Consider the following 13,172-nt stretch of genomic DNA (forward strand, 5'->3'; position numbering starts at 1 on the left):
CCTTTACCATTACCAAAGGCTCTTAAGGAAGCTAAGTAGTCATGGGGTAACAGGAAAGGTCCTTGCATGGATCAGTAACTGATTAAAAGATAGGAAACAAAGGATAGGAATAAATGGTTAATTTTCAGAATGGAGAAAGGGAAATAAAGATCTGCACTTGGACCTGTGCTGTTCAACATATTCCTTTTCCAGATCATTAATGGAATGAACAGTAAAATGGCAAAGTCTGTAGATAATACCAAATCATTCAAGATAGTTAAGTCTGAAGAGCTAGGCTATGTCTACCCTACCAAGTTAAGTCGACTTAAGTTACGTCGACGATCATCTACTGCTGTAATTAAACTACTTTTGCACATCCACACAATGCTCCTTGTGATGGTGGAGTGTGTCCACAGTTGGTGCTCTTGCATTGACAGAGAGAGCAATGCACATTGGGTACCTATCCCACTGTACAACTCGCCACCATTTGCCCCTGGATGCTCTGGCAAGGGATCACAGTGCCTTAAGGGGGCGGGCTCACTGTCCCATGATGCAGTTTTCTCCATCCCATCATTCTATGGGCTTCTGACTATGTTTCGCGCCACTTTTCAACCACCCCTGTAAACTGCATGCCCGCCATCTCTGTCTCAAAGCATAGATCCTACACTGCTCTGCAGTCTTGTGATGAGCATTATGAACACAACACAGCTAATCCTGCAGTATTTCATGGACTGTGAGTCTGATAATGACACCGTGGTGTCTGCCCTGCTGCGTGCCATGGAAAGAAACAATTCAAGATTGCTGTTGGCATTCACGGAGCAGCTGCACACGGACCATCAGTACTGGGCTTGGTGGTATTGCATTGTGATGTAGGTATGGGATGACAAGCAGTGGCTGCAGAACTTTCAGATGCACAATGCCACCTTCCTGGAACTGTGTGCGGAGCTCACCCCTGTCCTCCGGCACAGGGACACTAAAATGACAGCTGCACGCAGGGTGGAGAAGTGAGTGGTGATTGCTGTGTGGAAGCTGGCAACTCCAGACTGCTACTGATCAGTCGCGAATCAATTTGGAGTTGGAAAGTCCACCGTGGGGGTTGCAGTCATGCAAGTGTGCAGGGTCATTAATCGTCTCTTGCTATGAAAGACTGTGATTCTGGGCAATGTGCGGGAAATAGTGGATGGCTTTGCTTCAATGGGATTCTCTAACTGTGGTGGGGTGATAGATGGCACGCATATCCCTATTTTGGCCTCAGACCACCTCGTGATGGAGTATATCAACAGAAAGGGCTACTTTTCTATGGTATTGCAAGTGCTGGTGGATCCTCTAGGTTGTTTCACTGACATCAACGCAGGGGGTCAGGGAAGGTGCATGTCGCACACATCTTCAGGAATGCTGGCCTATATAGAAAGCTGAAAGCAGGAAGTTTCTTTCCAGACCAGAAGATTCCAATTGGAGATGTGGAAATGCCAGTTGTGATCCTGGGAGACCCAGCCTACCCCTTGTTCCCATGGCTCATGAAGCCTTCACTGGAAACCTTGACTGCAGCAAGGAGCGCTTCAACAACATGCTCAGCAGGTGCAGAATGGCCGTTGAATGTGCCTTTGGCAGATTAAAGGGTCACTGGCGCTGCCTTTTTGGCAGTTTAGACCTCAATGAGGAAAATTCCCATGATCATAGCAGCCTGCTGTGCTCTGCATAACATTTGTGAAGTTAAGGGGGAAAAGTTTCCGCAGGGGTGGAGCGTTGAGGTAGATCGACTGGCAGCTGCTTTTGAGCAGCCAAATACCAGGGCTGTTAGAGGGGTTCAGTGAGGGGGGGCGCTATTCGAATCAGGGAGAGTTTGCAGGAGCATTTTGAGAAGGAGCCCCAGTAATGTGTTTTTTTTTTTTAATGCATTGAGCCAGGCATTGCTTTCCTTCATGATAGTATGAGCCTTTTAATGATTTCCGTGTGTGCATTAATTGTAGTCTGCTAATGCACCGATTGCCACTGTGTATGAATTTCAGCAGCAACCACCATGTGTTATAGGCAAATAAATACCGGTTTTCTTTTTATATGTACATTTTTATTCATCAGCTATACAAGCATTTCTGTTTTCCACAAAGGACGTGATACTGAGGAGTGCTTTTTGAAATGAAGCTCTCACAGCTGGGTGTATGTCCAGCTTCATTGTGAAACATGTCCCAAAGGGTGGAATGCATGGGGTACTGTGATGGCTGAGGAATTTGTGTGTGGAGTTTGGGGAGGGAATGGAAGGAAGTTCTGTATAGGCTGCAGGGGGAGGCGAGCACCTGTGTTCCGCCTGCAGTGTAATCAGGGACCTCAGCATGTCTGTTTGGTCCTCCGGCAGGTGTATCATCTGCTCCTGCCCGTTTCCTCTCCTGGCCACCCATTTTCAGTTTTTCAGTCTCTCTCCATACTCTTTGCTCGCTATACGTAGCATCAGATGATGCAACATCTCCCTGAATGTTTTCCTTACTCCTCCTGGTTTTTTTATCAGAGAGAACTGCTCAGCCAGTGTGCAGGAGGAGATCCTCAAGAGAACATCTGCAAAAGCTAAAGAAACGATAGACAGTAGCACTATTGTGAGTGCACTCACAGCCTTGATTCATACTAGTTAGATGCACCACTTTCTCACTTTCCCTTAGCAGGTACACAGCACGGCAAGAGCCCTAAGGATGAGTTCGGCCTGGGGTGGGGGGGAAGGGGCAAGATGGGAGAAAGGGTGGGGTTCACAGGGGTATCAATAGAAGCACCTAGGGCCACTATTATGAATGCTGGCACCGTTTTATACAGTCAGGGTTGATAGAAGCTGACACCTCACTCTTGAGGGTAACCAAGGATGCAAGGATGCAGCTCCTGCATGCATGCAACTGCAGACTGGGTCTGTATGCTGCTTGTCTGTGTGCTGCTTTGATGCCTGCACAGGTAATTGCTGATTGGCGCAGCAACTTTCCTACTGTGGGGGAAGAAACAAGGCTGCCCTCCCAAGGAACCTTCAGCAGAGGATTGCAAAGTACCTCCAGGAAAGTTGTATTGGTTATTTCTATCCCTCTTCTACCCTGGGGGAAAAAAGCAGAGGGCTACCTCATGCAGTATCAAAGCACAGTGGATACTTACCAGAGCTTCCCTTTTCTGTGTCATGGACACCAGAGCTGGAGTGCTGAGACTGGCTAGACCACTCCAAAGTTAAAAAAGAGGCCCTGGCTCACCACGCCAATGGATTTCCCAGTTGCCTGTCCCATCTCCTACTCCAACTCCACTTCATCATCCACCACTTCATCCTCAGGGTACAATCTGCTGGCTGCTGTCTCCAGCCCCCCTAAGTATACATGGGGCTCTTGGTGGTGAAGGTGGGGTCGCCACCGAGGATGGCATGCAGCTCCTTGTAAATAAATGGCATGTCTTTGGCAGTGCACCAGACCGACAGTTGGCCTCCTTTGCCTTCTGGTACGCCTGGCTCAGCTCCTTGATCTTAGCACGGCACTGCTGCATGTCCCTTTCATGCCCCTTCTCCTCCATGCCACAAGCAATCTGTCCATAGGTTTCAAAGTTCCTACGGCTGGAGCAGAGCTGTGACTGCAAAGCCGCCTCTCCTCAGACTCAGCAGATCCAATAACTCCGGTGTACTTCAGGCGGGAGAGCGTTTGCTGTGGAAAGCCAGCATGGTCAGCTGGAAAGATACTATGTGAGCTGTCCGTGCCGAACAAACAGGAAGAGGAATTTAAAGGAATTCCTGGGCCTTTAAAGAGAGAGGGACGCATGCATGTGTACCTGACTGCAGGGCAGCGGAGTTCAAACTGGTGACCAGAGTGGCCGTGATGGGCATTGTGGGACACACCCTGAAGACCATGTATGGTGACATAACACAGTGTCTACACTGACATTGTGTCGCTCTAACTTTGTCGCAAAAAGCTCTATGCCTCTCGTCCAGGTGATTTTATTATGTTGGCATTGCAAGAGAGTTAAATCAGCAGGAGGAGCATTTCAGGGTGTACTCCTCCACCGTTTTGTTGACGAAAGCTGACTTTTGTTGACCAAACTCTGTTATGTAGACATGATCTTACAGGAGGGTTTCACAGAGCTGGGTGACTGGGTAACAAAATGGCAGATGAAATCCAATGTTGTTAAGTGCAAAGTAATTTACGTTGGAAAAAATAATCCCAACTATACGTACAAAATGAGAGGTTCTAAATTAGCTGTTGAGATTGGAAAAGAGACAATCCAGGGGGAGTATAATAGACCTCTATGAAATCATGAATGGTGTGGAAAAAGCGACTAGAGAAGTGTTATTTACCCTTTCCCACAATACAAAAACAAGGGGTCACCCAATGAAATTAATAGGCAGTGGGTTTAATACAAACAAGGAAATACTTTTTCACACAATGCACAGCTAACCTATGGAATTCATTGCCATAGAATGTTAAGATGGCCAAAAGTATAACTGGGTTAAAAAAAGAACTAGATAAGTTCATGGAGGATAGATCCATCAATGACTTCATGCTCAGGGTGGCCTAAATCTGACTGCCAAAAGCTGGGAGGGGAAGACGGGAGGATCTTTCCAAAATTGCCCTGTTCTAGATATTCCATCTGAAGCTCTGACACTGGCCACTGTTGGAGACAGGATATTGGGATAGATGGACAACTGGTTTGACCCAGTATGGCAGTTCTTATGTTCTTTCATATTACAAGCAACACTATCGCTGTGTAAGGAGAAAATGCAGACTAGATTTATAACAATATTTACAACCATTACAAACCTTAGTCAAGGAATATATAGGGAATGGATAAATGAAACAACAAGACTAAAACAGGCAAAATTGTTTAAATTCAGAAGAAAAACTTTTGTGCAGTTCTTATGTGTTTTTTGCATCTTCACTAGCTGAACCTAAATTTTAATCAGGTACTTGCTGATCTCACCACCTCCAAAACAGGTCTTCTCCAGGGTGCTGTCATCTCATTTGGGTTCTACAGGAGCTCGGAGATGCACTCATCTCCACCACTCCTTGACAAGAATTTGCTTTGAGGTCTTGTTGCCTTCCAGTGCTCTTTCCAGTAAATTTCTGTCTGAAGTAGAAACCTAGGTAGAAATGAATGATAGATATTGTGGGCACTTCAAAAGGTTGGGGCACTTTCATAATATGTCATACCACAATCTGCCCACAGTTACACGTATGCAGCCTCATTGAAATCAATGGGGGTTGCACACATGTATCTGAGAGGAGATAATCCATTTAGAAGTAACTAGCAAAAGACACAAAAACTAACAGCAAAATGTAACGATCTAATTGGGACGAGGACCAGATCGGAGAATCAAAAATTCAGATAATCAGGAGAATGGGCAAAGAGCTTTCACGCCATTATTTTAAGATGCGGAGTTGCTTTTAAACCAGCTGATCCCTCCCAGAAAAAGCATTAAAACATACCCCCCTTTTAATCTATTTAACAGTATATACAAACCGTTAGTTCTTACAAACAATGTTTTGTTCATTTATTAACAGGAAAACCGACATGAGTATTTAACAAGTTGTATTGATCATTTTTACACTCTTTAGTCATTAACCCTGAACATTATGTCTAATGTTACAGAAGGCACCATCTCTGTTTTGCATGTTTACTCGTAACATCACAAACAGTACAATTTTTAAAAAATGCAAAAATGATAATTACAAAGCATTAAAACATAGCTCCCTTCTTTATTTACTGCCTGCACGAACAGTTATTGCTAGTGAAGAGTACCAGTTTTTAAAAATGCAGAAATGATAAATTCAAGCCTTAAAACATAGCCCCCTTCTTTACAGTGTTTTTTAGATGAGAGGTTCTCTTCTTCATTGTGCGATCACAAAGTTGCTTCATTAACCACAGTTCAGTGGGGTTAGTACCGGGCTCTTGCGTCAAGTACGGAAGGAAGAAGTTTCCTGCTGTTGCAGAATTGCAGTGAGAAATTTTTTCTGTCAATTCTTCCTTGGCAGAATCTTCAGCTTCATAATCACTGTCTGCCTGTAGTGTACAGTCTGCATGATTTCGGCATCATCCAGTAACTGATAGCCAGGGTCATTAGCATCAATCATTTTCAAGCCAATCTGCAACATCATGTTTGTCAACTTCTGTGCAGCCAGGAAGTCTGTGGAGGAGGTCAACAAATGCATTGATCTCTTCTTCAGCTGCTAATGTTGCTGTTGCAGCTGCAAGTTCACTGTCCTAAGTGTTAGCAATAACTGCAGGCCACAGATTTTTCCACAGTTTTTGTAAGCTTGACCCAGGGATGTCTTTCCAGGCTTCTGCAACTCCATATATAGCATTCTCGATACTGATTTTTTTCCAGTGCTGCAACATGTTGCCTTCATTCTCAGATGCTTCATCAGACATCAGTGGTTGATTAAGAAGATGCCATTTATAGTGCCATTTTAGACTCTCCAGCACTCCTTGGTCCATAGGCTGCACAAGAGATGTTACGTTTGGAAGGAGAAAAAAACAGAAGATCGGGTCATCTTGGGAGGTAAGCCCTCCGTTGTCAGGGTGAGCGGGTGTGTTGTCTAGCAGTAAGATAGCTTTTGGTGGGATGTTTTCTTCATTCAGATGAACCCATATGCTTGGTACAAAAGTTTTAAAAAAAACAATCATGAAACAAAGCACTGTCCATCCGTGCTTTTCCCTGTGATTTGTAGATGACGGGCAAAGCATCCATGAGTGCATTTTAAAGTGCACATGGATTCTTTGCTTTACCAATGACAGTCAATGGGAGCATGTGTGTGCCACTGACAATAGCACAAGCCAGGATTGTTAAACATTCTTTGCTTTGTTTGTAGCCAGGCACAGGTCTTTACGTTCTGGTATTAAGTGTTTTTGATGGCAATATCTTCCAATACAAGCCAGTCTTGTCACAGTTATAAACTTGTTCCGGTGACAAGTTGTGCTTGGCTAAGATACCTTGCAATTTTTTTTGATAGTCAGAAATAACTCCCAAATCGGCAGACAGCTTTTCCCTGGTGACTGTTCGTTGTTGGGTGTTGTCACGCTTTTTAAACTGACTGAGCCATCCCTGACTAGCAGAGAAACCAGCATCTCCTCCTAAAGCTTGATTAAAGCTCTTAGCCTTCTCACATAGTAAAGGATCACTAATAGGAATGCCTTCCTCTCTCACCACTGATAAAGGGCTTCACCTAGATCAGAATTCTTCGTGCTGTATTTAAGAATTTGCTTGGCATTGTGTTTAATGTTTGATTCTGTGTTTTCTCCAGTTCTATACTGTTGTGCTATTTTTGTCAGTGACTCTCCTTTTTTATTTTATTAATAATCTCTATTTTAGCATCCATTGACAGTAATACGTGTTTTCGCTTAGTAGTCACAGTCCTTTTACAAGGCTAAAAAGTAGTGGTGTCATGGAGGTGATGTCAGTTTCCCATATTCCTGTTTGTGTGCTGGATGTTCAGTTAATATGGAGAGCTGGATAATAATGGAGGCTCGGTTAAATGGGCTTCTGTTGTACATTAGAAGCAGGAAGCCTGCCAAACAATCAGTGGGGCCACTGGATGATCGAGGTGCTAAAGGAGCACTCAAGGAAGACAAGGCCATTGTGGAGAAGTTAAATGAATTCTTTGCATTGGTCTTCATTGCAGAGGATGTGAGACAGATTCCCATACCTGAGCCATTAATTCTAGGGGACAGATCTGAGGTATCAGATTGAGATGTTGATAGAGGAGGTTTTGGAACAAATTGATAAATTAAACAGTAATTACTCACCAGGACTAGATGGTATTCACCCAAGAGTTCTGAAGGAACTCAAATATGAAATTGCTAACCTGGTGTGTAACCTATCACTTAAATCAGTTTCTGTACCAATTGATTGAAGGATAATTCATGTGATGCCTTTTTAAAAAAAAGTCTCCAGAGGTGATCCTGAAAATTACAGGGGTCATCCAATGAAATTACTAGGCAGCAGGTTTAAAACAAACAAAAGGAAGTACTTCTTCACACAATATACAGTCAACCTGCAGAACTCATTACTAGGGGTGGTTGTGAAGGCCAAAACTGTAACTGTATTAAAGAATTAGATAAGTTTATGGAGGACAGGTCCATCAATGGCTGTTAGCTGAGATGGTCAGAGATGCGATGCCATGCTTTCAGTGTCCCTAAGTCTCTGACTGCCTGATGCTGGGATCGGGCAACGGGATGTATCACTCAATAATTGCCCTGTTCTGTTCATTTCCTCTGAAGCATCTGGCACCAGCCACTGTTGGAAGGCAGGATACTGGGCTAGATGGACCATTGGTCTGACCCAGTGTGGCCATTCTTATGTTATATGTGTCATTCTTCCTTGGTAACTCCAGGTATAATAGTTCTCAAGTTGCTCCGATACAGCTGTGGTGAGACAGGATAGAGCTTATAACATATGTTCAAAGAAAGTTAAAGATGTGCAAATAAAATTAATGTAGGCAAATTTCATTTACTTCAGCAGTGTCTGCTAAATGGATCCATATGGTATAGTTTCCATTACTTCGGCTCACATCCTGTGGATAGTTAAGCATATACATAACTCTATTTGTGAGCAGTCTTGTAGAAAAGTTATGCATGTGCTTAAGAGTTTGTAGGATCTCGGCCTTAGCCTTAATTTGTAGTTTGGAATTTTTGTACCAAAATAAACAAAAACAATTGAAAAGAGAGGAGCTTCGCAATCCATCACAGAGAAAAACTATATAAGGATTAAAAAAGATCAAAATGTTTTTTTAAGGGATGCACAATAAGACTGCCAGAACAATTCAAGAAACTAAAAAGTAGATTATGTGCTGCTCCCAACACAGATAAAGCTAGATAACCACATCAATCAGGAAGAACCATAGCTTCATAAAACAATCCAAATGTTGGTTTAAAAAAACCGAAAACTATGGTGGTTATTGATTGATATAGCTTTCTATCTTTATTGTGTGTTTGGGTGTATAAACCCCACATTGGGCCAGGCAGAAAGAGACTACTGTGGCCTGCAGATATGTTGCTCTTTGCTGTTCCCTTGAAGACCAAAACACTTGCCATAAATGTCAAGATTTGAGTGAGGATCCTATGGCTGAAGGGAATAAGTAGGATGGGATTAAGATATAAAAAGAAAAAAAAAACAGGCTTTGAGAGATGGTTTAGGGAAGCTCTCTACTATTCTTGAAAGGAACCGGATATCAGTCTGCCTGGGAGAGAGAGGAAGAGCAGGGAGGGAAAGGGGAAGCTTAGGCTACAGACTGCTTATCCACTTGAAGTACAGCCAGAGTGGCCAGGTCTTTCTGAGGAAAAGGAATTACCTGGAGACCAGCAGTATGTGAGATTGTGTCCCTTATTAATGTGTGCAAACTGTTTGTGTGAACATCTGGTGAATGGGAGAGATTTTCCAGGCCTCCTTGAAGGATAAAGAAAGGCAGGAAGCAGATTAGAGGAGCTTGAACATAGGCTATCATCTTTCTGGAACTAATACCAATCCGTACCTGGTGTGGGATGGTGAACACTTACTGATTCTTTGGGTTGCTGTTTAAATGAGAGGGTGTTTTCCTACCTCATCCTGAGGTGTATTCTTTCTGACTTCTGCTGTGGTCAGTTGGTACTCTCCTAATATGACTCATGTGTAAGACTCTCCTTGTGTGTTTTTTGGGTGTGTTTTTAAAATTTATCATTTGTATAATGCGTTGAGATCTGTAAGGAGCCTATTGCACATACAAGATAATGGGTCCTTGCCCCAAAGAATTTCTAATCTAAATAGAAACCCTACAGATAATAGAAAGGAGGAGGGAAGGAAAAGTATGCAACATGTAATTTGCTCTTGTCAAATAATTTTTTAAAAAACAGAGCAATATGCCCAAAGATATGTTACTGACTCTTTCTAGGTTGGTGGGGTTATATTACAGCATGGTGCTTTCTGTGGCATCATAGTGCAGTGGGAACAGAGGCAACCCAATATTTCAAGTGACCTAAAATGTTGGAGCTTCAGTATTTTTTGCATGGCTGCTCCTCATGGCCTAGTTAGTGGAAGGCCTATGGCACTTTTGTGAAGTAAATGCCATTGGCCAAATTCATCCCTTGTGTAACACTATTGAATTCAGAGATAATTTTCCCATATGAGCCTTATTTGTAGATCACCTTTCAGGCTTCCGTGAGGTGCCTGGGAAAGATCTGCATGATATAAAGTTCTAGTTGATCTGAATACTAAACAGTTCTTAGAAGTAGTAATCTGCATGCTCAGACAAGACCTGGGCTGAATTGTCTTACAATGAGATCTTTACTTTTCCCATAATTTAAGAACTGTATTACTTCTGGATTTGATTATAGCAGCTGTGAAATGTGCCTAGGCATCTTTGGACCATGGAATGGTACAAATATATTGATGTAACATTATATGGGAAGAATTGGGGGGCAATAGTTCAAAATTATATTGAGCATTATAACAAGTATTTTAACTGTGAGAAAATGGGTTGGGCAAGTAGTGAAGTGATTGGCTACGCCCTGTGGTGGTGGTCTAGTAAAACAGCACAAGTAAGAACGTGTTAGCCTAGCTATGTAATGTTACACCCAGTTTCAAAACCAAGGGAGAGAGAAATTAATTATGTAGAAGAACAAAACAAAGCACAGTATCTTGAATCTTTTTAATTAGTTAGTGGGCTACAAAAGATTAATGTCTGGGAAGATCCATCTGGGATCAGGAAAAAGAGTATGTGTTGGAAGAACAAGCTAAATGTATATTTAGGTTTTTAACTTCTGCAGTTTTGAACTAGAATGGTTTAAACAGAATTTGGCTGAGCCACTTACTGTCTGCAGCTCAGAAAATAATAAATCAAAGAGAAACATTTAATAATTCTTGCATGTAGCAGCCTGACTTGGCTATTACCTATAATCCATCTCTCTACAGTCAAACTTCTTCTAAATTAGTAAAATTTACCTAAGATCTTACTCACCCTGGATTACTGTTTTAGCACTCAATCCTTCAAACACTTATGTACATTTTTAATTTTACTATGGTGAGAAGTCACATAGAAACCAATGTAGCTACTCACTTAAGCCCGTGCATAAATGTTTGTAGGACATGGGTGTTATGCAGAATGATACTTAAACTATGTGACCGTCATTGAGGGCCTAATTCTGCTGATACTAAGCAGCCCAGTAGGTCCAAAAGTAAATTTAAGTGTTTCAACAAAACCTGCCATTTATTATCACCAATAAAATACACTGGACCCTCAATTCTTCAACTGCCTCTATGCAGTTGCAGGGGTTTGTTCTGCAGAGTTAGTTGAAGGAGCAGGGTGCAAATTTGCTCCATGTAGGGGTTCTAAGGAAATTAACAAGTCAGTAAGCTTCACTGTTGTATTTTATTGCCCTTAATACAGGAGTAACTGGATGAAAGTCTGTGGCCCATGGCACAAGAAGTTAGACTAGATGATTTAATGGTCCTGTCTGGCCTTAAAAAATCCATGAATCTTGAAAATTTCAGATACTTTTGATGGGACTCTTGTCACATACCACTGATAGTGACTTTGTCACTGATGTGATATTCTCCATGAATGTTGTTCCCCATTAAGTAGTCACTTTTCTTAGTTGTGAAAAATAATTGGATTCCCTATTCTTTATGATTAAAAGTTAATTTCAAATTAGGCATAATTATAGAATGAAAAGTGGTTACCGTACCTATTAACTTTTCTCCCATCTTTCCTTGTCTGCTGGTAGGCAATGAGTTCATTTAAGACAGCTTAGAAATGGCCTTTGCTAAAGCATATTGTTCAGTGTGGAAAATGCTGAGAAAAGATGTCATTTCATAGCAGATTAATCAAACGGCTTCAAAATCCAACATGCAGATTATGCAGAGGTAAAATAGACCACGAGTACGCTTTATCTTCCTCCTAAATGTTGACCCCTTAATATTTAATTTCCTGTGCTCTGAAATCCACTTGGCCTGTTGTGGGGACATTGAAAATCTGTGATTTGGGTGCAGATCAGTTTGTTCACAAGAGAAGTCCTATATACCCTTCAATATTTTCTGTTTATTGTGCACCAGAGAAAATGCTATCCATGATGAAACTGTGCCTGAGTCCACTGTACAGAGTGGCAGCTGTCTGAGGAATGGCAACTTGCAAACCCCAGTGAGTTCATGCTTTCATTATATAAATTGGTAGCCTGTTACACTGAATAAGATAAAAGTGGGTGGGATATTGCATGGCATTGACAATGGGGATAAAGAGCCTCTCACCTCTCGTTCCCTGGCTAGTTTGATCCAAAATTCTGTTGGCATCAGGAGTCACAGTCAAGTCACTTTGGGATTAGGGTTGCCAACTGTGGTTGGACATATTCCTGGAGGTTTCATCAGATGACATAATCTTTAATTAAGATTAATCTTTAATTCCTGGAGAGTCCAGGACAATCCTGGAGGGTTGGCAACCCTCTTTGGGATATACGCCTCCTTAAATGCACAGTATGTGCAGCTAACATTAATGCCAATGCAGTGCTTATCCTGCAAGCAAGTAGGCAAGCCTCCATGTTTGTTTACCAAACCCTCATTCAGAAATAACTATCATTGTTGCTCCATGCCCTTTCAGAGGCAACCACTTGGCAGCTGCTCACCAGTTACGCTCTCCTACTTAAGGATGTTCTTGCAAAAGGAAGCTTCACCTGGCATATCCTCTTCTTTATACCATCCCCATACTGCCCTACTTGATAGTTCCTTGCCACTGGCATAGGGTGACCAGATGTCCCTATTTTATAGGGACAGTCCCAATATTTGGGGCATTTTCTTCGATAGGCACCTATAACACCCCCCCCCCCATCCCGATTTTTCACACTTGCTCTCTGGTCACCCTACACTGGCAGTCAGACAACATTTACACATATCTTCTATGAAATCCTGGGGAAATGTTGTAATGGGAGTAACAGGCACATTGCTAGAGGACAGAACACTGTACATCCAGGGAGCCTGCATTTGTCTGGCTGGCCATTAGTTGTCTTATGGTTACACATCTTCTCTTGAATGATTTTAGAGAGGGAAAAGGAAGGTCCAAGAACAGTGTGCACGCATACGAAGAAATTCTTCCAGGAGCAGAAGGCCAAGCCAGCCGCAGAATGGAGAAGTGGTTGAAGCAGTTACATTGTTTGAAGTGGTCAGCATGGGCAAGAGGGCAATGCAGGTACTTTCAGTTCCTGGACTGAATTGACATTCTATCTGCTGAGAG

At 42.5% G+C, this 13,172-nt stretch overlaps 1 protein-coding gene across 1 annotated transcript in view; it reads left to right on the forward strand.

The window, feature by feature from the left end:
- Nucleotides 1-13,172, forward strand: part of LOC113406200 (cohesin subunit SA-2-like) — an 83,293-nt gene that overhangs the window by 2,622 nt on the left and 67,499 nt on the right. The window contains exons 3-5 of the mRNA XM_029911081.1: nucleotides 6,308-6,481; nucleotides 12,005-12,089; nucleotides 12,981-13,127. Of these exons, the coding sequence (XP_029766941.1) occupies nucleotides 6,432-6,481; nucleotides 12,005-12,089; nucleotides 12,981-13,127 (282 nt within the window). The 5' untranslated portion in view covers nucleotides 6,308-6,431. The remainder of the gene's footprint in view (nucleotides 1-6,307; nucleotides 6,482-12,004; nucleotides 12,090-12,980; nucleotides 13,128-13,172) is intronic.

Source organism: Terrapene carolina, unplaced genomic scaffold (assembly GCF_002925995.2).
Source record: "Terrapene carolina triunguis isolate 2854851 unplaced genomic scaffold, T_m_triunguis-2.0 Scaffold23, whole genome shotgun sequence".
NCBI lineage: Eukaryota > Metazoa > Chordata > Testudines > Emydidae > Terrapene > Terrapene triunguis.